The 16,815-nt window shown below is 43.0% G+C and overlaps 1 protein-coding gene and 2 pseudogenes across 1 annotated transcript; 1 reads left to right on the plus strand and 2 right to left on the minus strand.

Annotated features, from left to right (window-relative positions):
- Positions 1 to 6,353: 6,353 nt before the first annotated feature.
- LOC104428716 lies at positions 6,354 to 10,306 on the minus strand (annotated as a pseudogene).
- A 1,288-nt stretch (positions 10,307 to 11,594) lies between these two features.
- On the plus strand, positions 11,595 to 14,762 carry LOC104428707 (annotated as a pseudogene).
- A 425-nt stretch (positions 14,763 to 15,187) lies between these two features.
- Positions 15,188 to 15,961, minus strand: LOC120288415 (serine/threonine receptor-like kinase NFP). The gene has a single exon (XM_039302386.1). The coding sequence runs from the start codon at positions 15,959 to 15,961 to the stop codon at positions 15,188 to 15,190; it is 774 nt and encodes a 257-aa protein (XP_039158320.1).
- Positions 15,962 to 16,815: the final 854 nt, after the last annotated feature.

A 16,815-nucleotide genomic window follows, 5' to 3' on the forward strand; every position in this document is an offset into this window, starting at 1 on the left:
TCGAACCCCTTGGAATATCCCCTAACCAAGTCCTGCAGAAAGAGTTAGTAAATCAAATGCGTTTTTAGTATAAGACTCATGATTAAAATGTTACTATAATTGCCGTGAGAGTTGGTTATGTTTCATCTATAAAGATTACATTCTTTATATATGGAAGCTAAGGGTGCGCATAGCAACGCTTCTACTCCGGGGAATAGCTTTTTTTTAGAAATAGTTTTTTTCTAAGTCTACTCCGAGGAACAACTTCTGACTAAGATAATGTGTTTGGTAATGATACAAAATTTATATTCTGGAAATAGAAAAAAAATAGAAATGCGTTTGGTACGATTTATAACAAAATTTATTTATTCAATTTTTGTTCTTCCTCACGGATCGTTAACCGGCGCGGCCGCAAAGACGATCGCCGCTGCTGCCACCAACTGTTGACCACTAACCGTCGTCACCGACCGGCGCCCATAGCCCACCGACCTTGGCCCATCTAGTGGCCGGCGGGCCGTTGGCGACACGTGCGGTGATCGGGCAGCCTATCGTGCGGCGGCCGTGCGACCTGCACGACAAGGCGTGGTCTTTGCGGTAGGTGGCGTCAAGCGGAATATATGATTAGTACACCAAACACTCATAAGATAATCTCCACTTTATGAGAAATGAAGAGCCTGGCTTGTAGTAGCCAAAGACTCCGTACAAGGTCTGTGTCAAAGTAAGCAGAAGCAAAATGAAAGCAGCAATTAAGGAAATGATTGACCAGGGATTACTGAAGTACTTAAGTTCGAGAATGGCTATCCAACCATTCCACTTGTTGCCGAAGTAAGTGTCCACATCCTTAGACAAATTAGAGAGATAACCACGGCTGCTGATTAATACCACCTCCTTGCAAATTTGGTTGAAAAAGTTAGCGACCTCAGCATCGCTTTTGAGCCCGTGCCTCATGATCTCGCAATCGTGGAGGTGCCTCACATCCTCGGCGGAGTCAATCAAGTCGTCCATGAAGAACAGGTGTGTGGTGATGTCGTTGCCGCAATTGAAGTGACACTGCTTGAAGGCTACCAAGTTGAGGAAAAATGACCTCACCATATCCAGGATCACAAGCCGGGGAATCTCGAGGGTCCCGTCCTTGAACTGGATGTTCTGGAAACTCTCCACCTCACTCTTTGTGAACTTGATCCCTTTTTTCGGAAGCTCCGTCACGTAGTGGAGGAACTGTAGCCCAGTTTGTGACGACTGCTGGATTGTTGCCGGCTTTGGGCTTGGGTACAGGAGGCTCCGCGGGAACAATTCGAGGCAATGGAGCTCACCCTCAAGGGGTAACGAGTCAAATTCTAGCCTTGTCTTGTCGAGGCAATTAAGGGGGCAGTATGTCGGCCTCAGAGAGGAACAGAATCGGAGCGCTAGCTTGACCAAGTCCCCGTGCCAGTCGGGTCGGCTGAGCTAAAGGCAGAGCCAGCAGGTCGAGAATGAAGAGCAGGATTTGATTCTCGAGCAAGATCATGTCATGCAAGATAAAGTGCATTGAACTCCGCGACGAGGAGAAGACGGGGTCATTGGGAGTGTAACCAAGTACATCGAACCCCTTTGAGTATCCCCTAACCAAGTCTTGCAGAATGTGTTTGTAAATCAAATGCGTTATTAGCAGAAGACCGGTGATTAAAAGGTTGGTATAATTTCCGTGATAGTGGGTTATGCTTCACCTATAAATATTGCATTATTTATATATGGAAGCTAAGGGTGCGCATGGCAACGCTTCCACTCCGGGAACAGTTTTTTTATTATTTTTTTAAGAAATAGGTTTTTTCTATTTCCACTCCGAGGAACAATTTCTGAGTAAAATAATGTGTTTGGTAACGATACAAAATTTCTATTCTTGAAATATAAAAAGAATAGAAATGCGTTTGGTACGATTTATAATTTTTTTATTTATTCATTTTTTCTTCTTATTCACGGATCGCTAACTGCCGCCAACCGCCGCATGACTGCCGCTTGCCACCGCCGACCGCCGACCGCCGATCGTTGTCACGGACCACTACCTATAGCCCACCTACCGCCGTCCCATCTAGCGGCCATCGGGGGCAGGTGGTAGTCATGCGGCGATTGGGCAGCTTTCGTGTGGCGGTAAGCAGAATATATGGTTTGTACACCAAATGCTCATAAGATAATATTCATTGTACGAGAAAATGAAGAGCCTGACCCGTAGTAGCCAAAGACTCCATACAAGGTATGTGTCAAAGTAAGCAAAAGCAAAATGAAAGTAGCAATTAAGGAAATGATTGACCAGAGATTACTGAAATACTTAAGCTCGAGAATTGCTATCCAACTATTCCACTTGTTGCCGAAGTAAGTGTGCACATCCTTAGACAGATCAGAGAGATAACCGCAGTTGCTGACTAATACCACCTCCTTGCCAATCTGGTTGAAAATGTCAGCGACCTCGGCATCGCTTCCGAGCCCGTGCCTCATGATCCCGCAATCGTGGAGGTGCCTCAAGTCCTCGGCGGAGTCAATCAAGTCGTCCATGAAGAACATGTATGTGGTGATGTTGTTGCCGCATTTGAAGTAATACTGCTTGAAGGCTAGCAAGTTGAGGAAATGTGACATTGCCGTATCTAGGATCACAAGTCGGGGAATCTCGAGGGTCCCGTCCTTGTACTGGATGTTCTGGAAACTCTCCACCTCCCTCTTTCTGAACTTGATCCCTTTTTCTCCGAAACTTCGTCACGCAGTGGAGGAACTGTAGCCCAGTTTGTGATGATTGTTGGTTTGCTGCTGGCTTCGGGCCTAGGTATAAGAGGCTCCGCTAGAACAATTCGAGGCAATAGAGCTCGCCCTCAAGGGGTAACGAGTCAAACTCCAGCCTTGTCTTGCCGACGCAATTAAGGGGGTTGTCCGTCGGCCTCGGAGAGGAGAAGAACCAGAGCGCCAGCTTGGCCAATACCACATGCTGGTCGGGTTGGCCGCGCTGCAGGTAGAACAGTAGGATGAGTCGGCCGTGCTGACGACAGAACAGTAGGTCGAGAATGAAGAGCGAGATCTAAGTCTCGAGCAAGATCATGTCCTGTAGGATAAAGTGCGTTGAGCTCCGCGACGAGGAAAATATGGGGTCATTGGGAGTGTAACAAAGTACATCGAACCCCTTGGAGTATCCCCTAACCAAGTCTTGCAGAAAGTGTTAGTAAATCAAATGCATTTTTAGTAGAAGACTGGTGATTAAAAGGTTAGTATAATTGACATGATAATGGGTTATGCTTCATCTATATATTGCATTCTTTATATATGGAAGCTAAGGGTGCGCATGGCAACGCTTCTACTTTAAGGAACATTTTTTTTTCTAGAAATGGTTTTCTATTTTTTACTCGAGGAAAAATTTCTAAGTAAAATAATGTGTCTAGTAACAACATAAAATTTATATTCTTAAATTAGAAAAAGAATAGAAATGCGTTTAGTACGATTTATAAATTTTTGTATTTATTTCTTTTTTCTTCTTCCTCACCGATCGCCAACTACCGCCGGCCATCGCACAACCGCTGCTTGCTGCCGCCAACCACCGACCGTCGTCACCGATCGGCGCCCATAGCCCATCGACTGCCATCCCCTCTAGTGGCCAGCGGCGGCAGGTGGCGGTCGTGCGGCGATCGGGCAATTGTCGTGTGGCGGTCGGTGGTGGCAAGCGGAATATGTGATTCATACACTAAACGCTCATAAGATAATCTCCACTCTACGAGAAATCAAGAGCCTGGGCTGTAGTAGCCAAAGACTTCGTACAATGTTTGTGACAAAGTATGCAGAAGGAAAATGAAAGCAGCAATTAAGGAAATGATTGACCAAGGATTACCGAAGTACTTAAGCTCGAGAATGGCTATCCAACCATTCCACTTGTTGCCGGAGTAAGTGTCCACCCCCTTAGACAAATCAAAGAGATAACTGCGGCTGCCGACTAATACCACCTCCTTGCAAATTTGGTTGAAAAAGTCAGCGACCCCGGCATTGCTTTTGAGCCCGTGCCTCATGATCCCGTAATCATGGAGTTGCCTCACGTCCTCGACGGAGTCAATCAAGTCGTCCATGAAGAACAGGTACGTGGTGATGTTGTTGCTGCAATTGAAGTGACACTGCTTGAAGGCTACCAAGTTGAGGAAAAGTGACCTCGCCGTATCCAAGATCACAAGCCGGGAATCTCGAGGGTCCCGTTCTTGAACTAGATGTTCTGGAAACTCTACACCTCCCTATTTTTGAACTTGATCCCTTTTCTCTGAAGCTCCGTCACGTAGTGGAGGAACTGTAGCTTAGTTTGTGATGACTGTTGAGTTACTGCTGGCTTCGGGCCTAGGTACAAGAGGCTCCGTCGGAACAATTCGAGGCAATGGAGCTCGCCTTCAAGGGGTAACTAGTCAAACTCTAGCCTTGTCCTGCTGAGGCAATTAAAGGGGCAGTCTGTCGGCCTCGAAGATGAGAACAACCGAAGCGCCAGCTTGGTCAAGACCACGTGCTGGTCGGGTTGGCCGCGCTGAAGGTAGAACAGCAGGTCGAGAATGAAGAGCGGGATCTGATACTCGATCAAGATCATGTCCTGCAGGATAAAATGCGTTGAACTCTGCGACAAGGAGAAGATGGGGTCATCGAGAGTGTAACCAAGTACATCGAACCCCTTGGGTGTATCCCCTAACCAAGTCTTGCATAATGTATTAGTAAATCAAATGCGTTATTAGTAGAAGACTGGTGATTAAAAGGTTAGTATAATTGTTGTGATAGTGAGTTATGCTTCATCTATAAATATTGCATTCTTTATATATGGAAGCTAACCGTGCGCATGGCAACGCTTCTACTCTAGGGAACAGTTTTTTTTTTTTTTTCAGAAATAGTTTTTTTCTATTTCTACTTCAAGAACAATTTTTGAGTAAAATAATGTTCTTGGTAACGATACAAAATTTCTATTTTTGAAATACAAAAAGTATAAAAATGCGTTTGGTACAATTTATAAACTTTTGTATTTGTTCGTTTTTTCTTCTTGCTCATAGCCCACCGACTGCCGTCCCCTCCCAAGGCTGACGACGGCGGTCGTGTGGCGATCGAGCAGTTGTTGTGCGGCGATCGTGTGACTGTCATGCGGTGATCGTGTGACTGTCATGCGGCGATCGTGTGGCTGTCGTGTGGCTGTCGTGCGGTGGTTGGACGGCAGTTGACGTCGACAAGCGGAATATATGATTCGTACTCCAAACGCTCATAAGATAATCTTCGCTCTATGAGAAATCAAGAGCCTGGCATGTAGTAGCCAAAAACTCCGTACAAGGTCCGTGTCAAAGTAAGCATAAGCAAAATGAAAGCAACAATTAAGAAAATGATTGACCAGGGATTATTGAAGTACTTTAGCTCGAGAATGACTATCCAACCATTCCACTTGTTGCCGGAGTAAGTGTCCACATCCTTAGACAGATCAGAGAGATAATCGTGGCTGCCAACTAATACCACCTCCTTGCAAATTTGTATATTTACTAAATACATTATTTTACTCAGAAATTGTTTCCCAGAGTAGAAATAGAAAAAAAAAATTATTTTTGAAAAAAAAAAACTGTTCCCCATAATAAAAGCGTTACCATGGGCATCCTAAGCATCTCCCTTTTAACAGGACAAGGATTGGGACCATTTCTGTAAGTGGGAAATTGAGTCATAAAGGGAAAGTTAATGGAATAAAGTAAGGTTCTACTTAAGCAAACGAGTGGCGTTTAAAAAAAAAAGAATGAATATAAATGGGGATTAATTAAAAAAAATGGATATAAAGCTATAGAAGAGAAAAATAGTAAATGATAATAATAAAAAAAGCGGTAAAATAACTGATCTAAGAATGAAACTGCAAATCTGAATAGGAAGGAGAGGTCACATCAACCAACGGCAAAAATGTGACTCGCTTGGCGTGGGTATTTAATGAGAGCTGTGACCCCATCAAGCCATGAGGTTCCAATTTGGTAATGTCATAGATTTTGCACAAAGCACTCGCACAGATTAGAAGGAATCGGACATTGAGGGTCACTGAGAATCTTGGCAGTACTATACATATCGAGGAAAGAATATATTCGACACCAGAAGGAGGCCCGGTTTCGGCAACGTGCAAGCTTTGCCTAAAGAAGCATGTGCATGATCATAGACAAGAAGACAAACTCAGCCAGATCTGGGTAAAATCCAAAAATCTTCCTCTAGCTAAATCAAGTAAACCTTCCAGCTGTCACCGTTCTACGACTGGATAAGCCTACCGCCATAATTGGCAAAAGATTGTGACATCGGAACCGATAGACATATGTAAAAGAGGAAAAAGAATAAATAAATAATCTTTCTTACCTTTTTCTATGAAAAGAACAATCAGGCAATGACCAAAGTTGGAAACGCTAGACGGTGCCGTTTTTCCCACCTTAAGTGTACAAGAGCAAAGCAGGTCAGCCCATCAAAGGCATTTTAGGCTTTCGCTTGGTATTGGCCTGTGTGGTGCCATTCATTTGCTTGCATGCTGAGACAATTACATCGTTTTAGAATGACTCTTTGGACCACATATGCACTCAGGATACGGATTTTCGTAAAAGGATTCCTCAGTCCGGGAACGTGCTTTGCCTTTAAGTCCTGGCAATGGGCCTTTTCTTTTCCTGGGAGCTCCTTGTCTGTTTTTATGATAAGATGATTAAGCACATTTCAAGAAGGGACACACACACCCATAGAGAGAGATTAACCATATCATCAGTGAAAAATGAATTGGGGAGTACTGATTTACTAGCAGATCTGTTATTTTTAGAGATTGGTCATTTTAAGTTTCTTACAAATTTCATTAATTCACATTAGTATGGTTTCACGGTGATTATATGTCAAGTAAAAGAATGTACTTGAATTCTATCGGACACGGAATATCTCTCCACGGCACAGGAACTTATAAGACACATTGTGATTGCATAATATTAAGCTACCTGTTATCGTGCATCTGCCGCGCAAATTCTGATAGTGAGGAACCTTCTCTCAGGTCTCCTGATTCCAGTCTATCAAAAACTTCAACCAGTCCTTTCCTGCATATGATGTGCATATTTAAAATCATAGCAGTTCTGCAAATTGGAGTTTAAAACCAGGGATTCCAAGATACGATACTCGAAAAGTTGAAACAAATAGTGGACTCTTTGCAATTAATCAAATCACAGAGGTGCCTGATTTCGAATAAAATTTACACCTCCCACTATTGGCCATTTTTTATACTTTCTGTACGTTATACATTGTGAACCTGTTTATGTTGGTTCCAAAGCTACCGAATCATCTTACAGAAAAGTAAGATAGCGACTTTTCAGTAAGCTGTCTTCTTGACAGGATTATACCTGTCTGGGGTGATTGTCCTGCGGTGGCCTAAGAACCTTCGATGCCCTTCAACAGCTTTTCCCATGTTACGAGAATAAGAAGAAACAAACACATCGCTCTCCACCGAGATAATATAGTCAATGGCAGCACTCTGAGATGCATGGTTAGTGAACCCTTCCAATTCTTCCTTCGTGGCAAGAGTTTCCTGCCATAGAAACAGAACCAGTTCGCTTTTGTATGTAATAAACGGATTGTTATAACTATAAGTTCACCAATTTTTTTTTTTGGTTAAATAGAAGTTCACTAGCGACTAATTTGTGAATATGAAAAGGTAGCATAATCATTTCAAACCTTGAAAACACGATTACGGAAGCGCGATGAGAGCGTGGACAAGCGAGAATTACCACCATAAATTTCTCCAAAAGCAATATAGATTAATGTTGATGAAGGATAACCGAGAGCTCGGAGGAAAATCCCCACCTCTTTGGGGGTCAAAGGGCAATTCCCTCCTAATCTCTGTTCTGTGGAATTAATCTTTTTTACCTTCCAATGATTAGTGTTCTCCCTGTACAAACAAATTGAAGCATATAAGGATGCTAAAATGCAAAGCTGGGAACAATTCACTCATTGGGATGGATGAGGTGGAAAGCCATTAGCAACACAGGCATTCACCGTATTGATATCTCACGTGTATGTAACTGTACTAGAGAGACAAGTATTTGAGAGCTTGTGAAACTCTCACCTCATTATCGTCAGCTCTTTTGATTCTGCTTCAGTCAGGCCGTAAGTACAGCCCGTAAAAGACAGCATGTTTTTCTCATATCTAAGACGAAGAGCAACATATCGTCCATCATGACTCCTAGGGGTGAGCATGGTCCGGGTTGGTCCGAGCCACCCCCTAACCCTAGGACCAACCCGCATACACGGTCCTCAATTTTTAGGACCGAGGACCGACCCTACTGAGCCTGGGACCAAGGACCGGACCGACCCAATGGGTTCGGTTTGGGTCGGTCCGGTTCCAGGGTCAACCCAGGACCGATCAATAATTTATTTCGTCTTGTTTTTTATACTCCCTAAAAAAGTAAACCTACAAATTCAAATTACACATCCATCGATAATGCGGCATTGTACAACTAAACTATAAATACCAATACAAGATCTCAAATGAAGCACAAAATAGATATCACTAGTCAAGTTGTGTTTGGAAAGCAAGGGCAAGCCGAGCATTAGGGTTTCTAATTAGGGCTTCTTCTTTTTTCCTTTTGATTTACTCGGCAATAAGTGAGGCGACCGACGCGAGTGGCAAGTGCAAGCGTCAAGTGTTGAGTGGGGTGAGCGTCAACTGGCAAGCGGCAAGCGTTTAGTGAGGCCAGCGGCAAGCGGCGAGCGTTGAGCGAGACTAGCGGCGAGTGGTGAGTGGCGAGCGTTTAGCGAGGCCAGCGACGACAGCAAAGGGCGAGTGGTGAGTGGCGAGCGGCACGAGCAGCGCGCATAGTCAAAGGTGAGCAGCGCGGGCAACCAGAGGCGAGCGGGATGTTGCTACTTTTGATTTTGGCAAATTGAAGAACAAAGAAGACAAAATGGAAGAGAACGTACTTTAGGAAGAAAGCCGTGAGGAGATTTACGGCATAAACTTCGCGCCATTTTGGACGTCGCAAGTCCATGACTATGAGGAGTCCTTGGTCCTCACGGTGAAGAATGTACTGGAGTCTAGACTATGGAGGAGGAGTCCGTGAAGACCTTCACGGCGTAAACTTCACGCCTTTTGGAATTGGATGCCGTCTGTCCATGACTATGAGCATGGGGAGTCAACAACTTTAACATCATTTTACTTAGGTTTGAATATATAAAATAATTATTTATAATATAATATAACATAAATTTTACTTAGGTTTGAATATATAAAAGAATTATAAATAATATAATATACAGGTTGGTCCAGGTTGGACCGACCCAAAACTCTTAGGGCCGAGGACCAACCCGCACAAAGTGTTGGTCCCGAATTTCAAGACCAGGACCGACCCAGTCCCCTTGGGAACCGGACCAGGACCGGCAGGGTTGGACCGGTCCAGGGTCGGTCCAGGGTCAACCCTAAACCGCTGCTCACCCCTAATGACTCCTTAGCCACTCCATCAGCTTCTGTGGTTTCACCGTCATACATGCTCAGTACCTATTTTAACAGGAAGCCCCGTAGGAGACCTCTTAAATGCATTAATCTAACATAAGAATAAAACAGGATCTACAGCTCATATTTATCTAGGGCTGCTTATCCAGCCTCGTTATTGACCTGATCAAAATAACTATTCGTTGATCTCATATGCTGCTTTCTAATGTAGTTTCGTCCCGAATTATTAATCACTTTCTACGGCACATTAGACTTATCGGTATCCATGAAGATCAAAACTTCCAAAAGAACAAAAAAGCGAAACGAAGTGCGTTATACATCAATACCCACCTTTGCCAGGATCTCAATTGGGGGAGAGAAACGAAGTGCGTTATACATTGCACGGCACCTCAATCTCTGGATGTCAAGAGGCAGATCGTTGTTTGGTGGTCGAGAATCCGATTTTGCAACATGGATTACCTACAAGGGACACCATTAATCCTCACACCAATAATTTGATGAATTGATATGACTTTTTTTTTGGCACGAAATTGATATGACTTAAAGAGCCTCTTTTTGTAACATGTAATTCCGATCAGACTTTCAAAGAGTTCGCTTCATTAAAAAAAAAAAAAAAAAAAAAACAGGTTTAACAATCTCCAATTACGTATATATTACAGGATCACCCCTAGAAATCTTGAAATATATTTTGTTTCAAATAAGAATTGGAAGTACTCATATCAATATCCAAAAAAGGCCCGAACTCATCGCTTATGGAGGGCAATTTCATCTTTTAAATTTTAAATTTTTCCTTTTTCTTTCTTTTTCTGTTTTTCTTTCCATTAAAAAAAAAAAACTTAAAAAGAAAAAGAAAACACAAAAATTCCCCATTGCTAGCGGGAGGCAGCAAAGGTCGACCGAGTCAAGGCGCCAAGCCTACATGAGGAGGAGCGACCCTTGCCTAAATTTAGGAAAGGGTTGCCACCTTCTCCCACTTCTAGCGAGGACCTACTATGATTGGCAAGGGTCACTAGCCCTCACCTAGGAGCCTTCGTTGCCACCCTTGTCGGCCTTCATCGTCACCGATGGGGCAAGAAGCCACAAGCGAGGGGGTGTTCCCTCGTCGTGTTCTCCTTTCTTTTAAGTTTTAATTTTTAATTTTTAATCTAATTGAATTTGTGCTCATACGAAGATATCTCTGATTTGATAGAATATTTTGTTGGCTGGTGAGCCCTAGGCTCTTATTTCAAATAGTATAACTACTTTAAATTATTTTTTGAGATTGATATAAATATTTTAAGCCATTTTTTGAAATAATATTCACTTTGAACCCTTATTTGAAAAATTGAGAGTACTTTAAACACTTATTTGGAATTTTGCCTTATAATAATAATTTTTTACAGATTATTAATTGAAAATTAAATATTCTTCATTTGGTAAATTGATTTAATCTTATCTTAAAATAATCCAATATTAATCTTTTCTAATTTCTTTTTCCAATTTATATATTTACGAGATTCTTTTTGCGAGCGTGTGGAATGACAATTGAAAATTTCAATAATTTATAAAGATACTAAAAAGTATTACCGAATATAAAATTGGCAACCCTTCACAGAAATATCAATTTGATATTATATACCATTGGCCATTTGCTAAGTTATACGATACATCTTAACTTTTCAAAATTCTAAACTAAACAGATCTATCGAGTCAAATATCAAATCTTTCGTTATGACCTCAGAAAATCAAATATTCAACCAATAATTTTGTAATTATAACTAAATATGTTAAATCATGTGAGGGTTTTCGAGTTTTTTCTCTAACTTAATTTAATCAAGTCGATGTAAAAAAAAAAAAAAAAATAAATCATGTTACCACGAATGTGTCCGTTTAATGACTGACATAACATCGATACGTCAGATCGTGTTAACATTAATGTTATGATAAATTGTGCCAAAAAGAGCATTCTGGAGAGAGCTCACTTGAGACTTTGGAAAAGTTCAAGGAAATGTGAACAAAATAATTTATATTTGGCCCCCCAAAAACAATATATTTCCACTGTAACGTATCTATTGATAGATGATCTTATTTAAATATTTGCAATTTTTAAGATGATTTTAATTTTCAGATTTCGAAAAGAAAATATAACGCGCTTGTTAAATTCCAAGCTATAGGAATCGAGACGACGCTGAAAATTCGGGGTTTTACATTTGCTTCATCCTCCCGACGCCATCACCAGCGGCGAGCTATTGCTCAGTTCCGGACGGCGGCGGCGACGGCGGCGACACCGCAGGCGGCGGCATCTCTCTCTCTCTCTCTCTCTCTCCGGCGTCGCAGATTCGGCACCGCCGGTGAGGTCTGGTTGATTTTTCGCTCTTCATTCGATGTTCGCGAGCAATTCTGGTTTAGTGCTTCACCGCATCGCCGGTTCGGTTCCGTCAGGTCGAAGCCGAGTCCAGCAGCAGGAGAGAAGGTCGGAAGGGCGAGAGGATGTCGTTCATGAAGGGAGATCTGCTCATCAGAACGACGAAGCTCGTCAAGGGATTGGCCAAGGCGGAGCCTGTTTGGCTCAAGGCCATGCAGCAGTCAGTCAATTTTATCTCTTTTTTGCCCCTTTACCGTGTGCTTTTCATAGTGCTGTAATGGCCTACTTGATGCTGGAGTAGAAGGTACTTGCTTGTTCTGTGAAAGTTTCAATCTTTGCCACCATTGATTGGATGAGGGTGGTGGGAATGTTTTGGAACTCGATGCGCTTTGCTGTTTCATTGATGATTCTGCGTTTTGTTTCTTAGGATTGAGATTAGCTACGCTGGCGGGTATGGTGGGAGGTTCTTGTTTGGCAGTGTAGTAGAAGGGCGATGTCGTGGTGGGGATCCCTGTTTTGCCGCTTTGTCAACTGGTGTAGCTTGATTTTGCAAGAATTTCTGTCGAGAAGTTTGGAAAACCTGGTTTAGGAATGCGATGGTACCATGAGGAGCCCACTTGTACTGTTCAATACTCTTTCTCATTGTTGGGCCACTGCAAAAGCATTGGCTAACGAATGATTTTTTGTGCAGTAGTCATAGACATTTATGAGTTTTTTTGAACCTGTCGAGTGCCTTAGAATCCAATGGCATTGCTTATTTGGTGATTATAGCATTATGCAGGGCACCACCTGCAGTTTTCCCTCGTGCCAATGAAATCAAGAAGATCACTCTCCCTGGAGGATGTTTACGTTAAAAAGTTTTTCCAGAAATATCCGGACTCAAAACATGAGGATGCGATCAAGTAAATCTCTTTCCTTATTTTATGTATTTTGCCATAGCTTTTATTCTGCTTTCTGAATTCGTTGCTAAAGTATGACATTTCCTTTTCCATTTCTATCTTTGTTATGTTGTGGATGTGATGAAAGTAGCACTGGCCATGTCTAAGAGAGAGCCAATCGACTGAGTACTTTAGGCCTGCTTTCATGAGCTTGGTGAATGATAAGATTGTGTATTGAGCCTTGGAATGGTAAACGCGTGTCGTTTGTGATGGCGGTCCTTGCTTTCTGTGATCATCCTTCTTCCTTCCATGTGCTATTCTTGTGTATACATGTTTTTATATAGATAGTCTTGAGAGATCATTTTCACTTTTATGGACACGACTAAAGTTGCTGAAAGATTTTGAGGAATGGAATCGGTTGTTCTAGCAATAGCCTAAAATTGGTTACTTTTCTAATGTTGTTTTGACATAACAAAATGCATTGGCATTAAAGCATCAATGTAGCCAAGTCCAGTCAGTAGGATGATATGTCTGCCACAGCTGTGAGACCTTATAATGTCTGTAATTGGACTCAGACTACTTTGTTCATCTTGTCAATGCTTTAAGATTTTGGGTTCTACTCACACCTTAATGACAACTTAACTCATAGCTCACATATTTCTGGCTACAAATACATCTTGCCTATCATTGAGCTAATCAGACATCAAGGCTTCATGTTGTGCTACTGAGCTTGAGGAGCCTTATTCTCGTGTCTTTCCATGTGATTTACTCCACAACTGTATGGTTTCTTTGATAAATTGTCCATTCAGTACAACATACTTATAGAACAGTTTGGTTGATATGTCTGCTACTGCTGTGAGACCTGTTGTGGCTGTAATTTGATTCGGACTACGTTTTTTCATCTTGTTAATGCTTTACAGTGCTACTTGCACTTTAACAACTAAATTGATAGCTCACATGTTTCCCGCTACAAGAATATATTGCACAACATAAATGATAGCTCACGTATTTTCAGCTACAAGAACATATTGCCTGTCATTGAGCTAACCAGACATAACGACTTCATGTTGCGCCTCTGAGCTTGAGGAGCCTTCACGAGTCTCTCCATGTAATTTACTCTGTAAATAGCATGGTTTTTTGGCTAAATTGTCTATTCAGTCATATTCAAAGAAAAGTAAATTAATATCTGTCTTAACTCTAAATGAGGACCATGATATAAAGGATTTTAAAATCGCATGTGACTAAATAAAGCACTATGGCATTGCACCACTTTCTAACAACTGCTTCATATGTCTGTTTCTTATGGCTGTTGAGGCACATGGTTTATTCACATTTAATTCTGTAAAAGCATTAACTTCTTTGAGACCTTCTGTTGAAATAGGATATGTGGTTTCGACCCCCCTCCAGCGCGTGTTTTCGGTCATTGAGTCCTTGAGTTGAAGGAAACCAGAGTTAGTGAGGAAGAGGCTATGGCCATAGCAGATGTAAGTTGTTGCCTTCTTGGATTACAGTCTGCCCTCACAGTAGATAATTTGATCTTCCTTCCTTTGTTTATTCAATTATTCATCTTGCATTTCGCTTGCTATTGATCCTTAAATGACGGCATCACTGCTGGACTTTTAGATGGAATACTGACTAGAGAAGAAGGCAAAGAAGCGGGCATATGTTCAGCTGAAGCAGATTGCGAAGCTCCAAGGCAAGAGGCCTCCTCCTAATCCTTACCCAAGTGCTATCAAAGAGATACAAGCAGAAGAGAGAAAGTACGTTTGGGATTGTTTCCATAATCCCGAAATTCGCAAAATAATTGAGAAGATGAAAGAAGAGAAAGCAGCTGAAGCTCAAGTACAGAATGGGAGGAGGTGGCTTCTAGAGTTTGACGTGGTACAAAGTGAAAAGTTATTGGCTTGCCTTTGGAGCCTCACGTCATAACGACATTGCCATTCATTTTCAATAAGAGAGAAAAGGTTCTCTTTGAAGATCTGTTTGTCATAGTCAAGCTTACACCACTCTGTTATATATGGAAGCATGTGCTATGATAGGATTGGATTTAAGAATGAAACTGGATAGAATTATTAGTATTTGGTAAAGGAACTGTTTTGAATTAGATGGCCTTCGCTATCATTTGAATCCCATCTCCGCCGATGCTGCTATTTGAAGAAATGATTCGGCTTTCACGGTATTGATCGGAATGATGCCACGAGCGCTTTAGGGTATCCCAAGCGATGTCTATACAAAGTGCAATCTATCTTGGCTCAAGGGATACAAAACACCCATGCATTGGCGCCTGTGCGATGGCCCTTGATTGCATTTCTTTCTTTGGTTATGAGGACTGAATGATGAAATGATCGAATGGACACTTTCTCCCGAATCATCTGTGATTGTTAGGGGTGTTAGGAACTGAACCAAAAACCGAACCGAACCAAAAAAATTTCGGTTCGGTTCTCATTAAAAATAGATATTTTTTAATTGGTTCGATTTTTATCGGTTAACCGAACCCAACCACAAACCGATAAAAGATTTCAGTTTTTTTTATTGGCTCGATCTCTCCCTGTGAACCAAGAGCCCGATCCCCAGAATCAAGGACGCCCCGAGGAGTCCGACCCCGATGGCCAGCCCCACGATGACCCCTGTCCTCTCCTCCCTCGCGGCCGGAGGGGCGACGTCGGCGGCGGAGACGTTGGGTTGGGTCAGATTCGGGAGCTTGGAGACAGGCACGAAGAGGGTCTCGGTGGGTTTGGTGTTGTTGCCATTGATGTCCACGATGCTCTGTTCTGAGACCCCGAATCTCGACGCGACGCTTGAGAGGTTGTCGCTGGGCTGGAGCACATACGAGACCAGGTAATTGACCCCGCCCGCCACTTGGGTTGTGTTCGGGCACTTGCAGAAGATGGGGAACACCACGTCGTCCCCGATGGTTAGGCTCGTGGGGACCAGGGAGGGGTTCACGACCTTGACCGACTGGTAGGAGGTGAGGTTCTCGAAGGGTTGGGTGGAGACGAGGTAGAAGTTGTCGCCGGAGCGGATGGTGTAGTTGGTGTTGGCGCTGGAGATGTTGTTGGTGCTGTTGGTGGGGTTACAGGAGCAGGTCAGGGGGACGAACAGGGGCTGGTCGGCGACGAGGGGGGCGGACAGGGCGGAGGCGGAGGTGGAGATGTTGCTGGGTTTGGCGATCATGAGGCGGCTGACGCCGAAGAGGTCGCCGATGGAGGCGAGGTCGGGGTAGTTCGGGGCGAGGGCGCCTCGGTAGAAGGCGTAGGTCCGGCAGGGGTAGCCGGTCTGGCCCGCCAGGAATCCCACTGCCATGCAAAGACGGGTCGGGATCGAGATGGAGATGGAAGGAGAGAGAGGAAGGTTCGGGAGAGTTGCAATGGAGATGAAAAAAAAAAAAAGGATATGTTCGGCAGAAGTCCTAAAATTTGTCAGGAAAGTGCGGTGGTCCCAAAACTTACAAAAATTCAATTAAATCCTAAAACTCGTCAAGTTGATTCATTAGTCACTAAAATTAATCTGATCAAGAAAGTTAACTAAATTGCGACGTTAAGACTGACATCATATTTTAAATGATTTTTTTTTTTAATTTTTCAAATGGCTTTTTAAAATTATTTTTTATTAAAAATCTTTAAAAATTAGATTAAAAACTAAAAAGGAAAATCTAAATTTATTTAAAAAAAAAAAAATTGTTCAAAAAAAAAAAGGGCACCGGTGGACTTCCGCCGCCGCCCACCGCCAGAGGGGCCGGCGACGGTTGCCGGGCCCCGGCGGGTGGCCGGCCCTCGCCCCCTCATGGGGGCCGGTGACCGCCCGGGCGAGGCCTCGTGGGCCCTCACTTGGGGCTGGCGAGGCTCGCCAGATCCGGCGAGCCTTGCCCGGGCGGGTGACGCGCCGGCCCTTGCCCGGGCCGGCGAGGCCGGCCACCCCCGCCCAGGGTCGACAACCGTCGCTCGGCCCCTCCGGCGATGGGCGGAGGCGGCGGCGGTGGAGAGCGCTAATTTTTTTTAAAACAATTTTAAAAATAACTTTTATAACTTTTATTTTAATTTTTGATAAAAATAAGATAAAATGAATAAATCTAATTTTTTGTTTTTAAATATTTTTAAATGAATAAAAAAATCATTAAAAAATCCACGTGGAAAATAAAAAAATATTTTAAAATGACA

Source organism: Eucalyptus grandis, chromosome 9 (assembly GCF_016545825.1).
Source record: "Eucalyptus grandis isolate ANBG69807.140 chromosome 9, ASM1654582v1, whole genome shotgun sequence".
Lineage (NCBI taxonomy): Eukaryota > Viridiplantae > Streptophyta > Magnoliopsida > Myrtales > Myrtaceae > Eucalyptus > Eucalyptus grandis.

Coding starts and splice junctions, on each gene's coding strand:
- LOC120288415 (XM_039302386.1), bottom strand. CDS start 15,961: ATGGCAGTGGGATTCCTGGCGGGCCAGACCGGCTACCCCTGCCGGACC.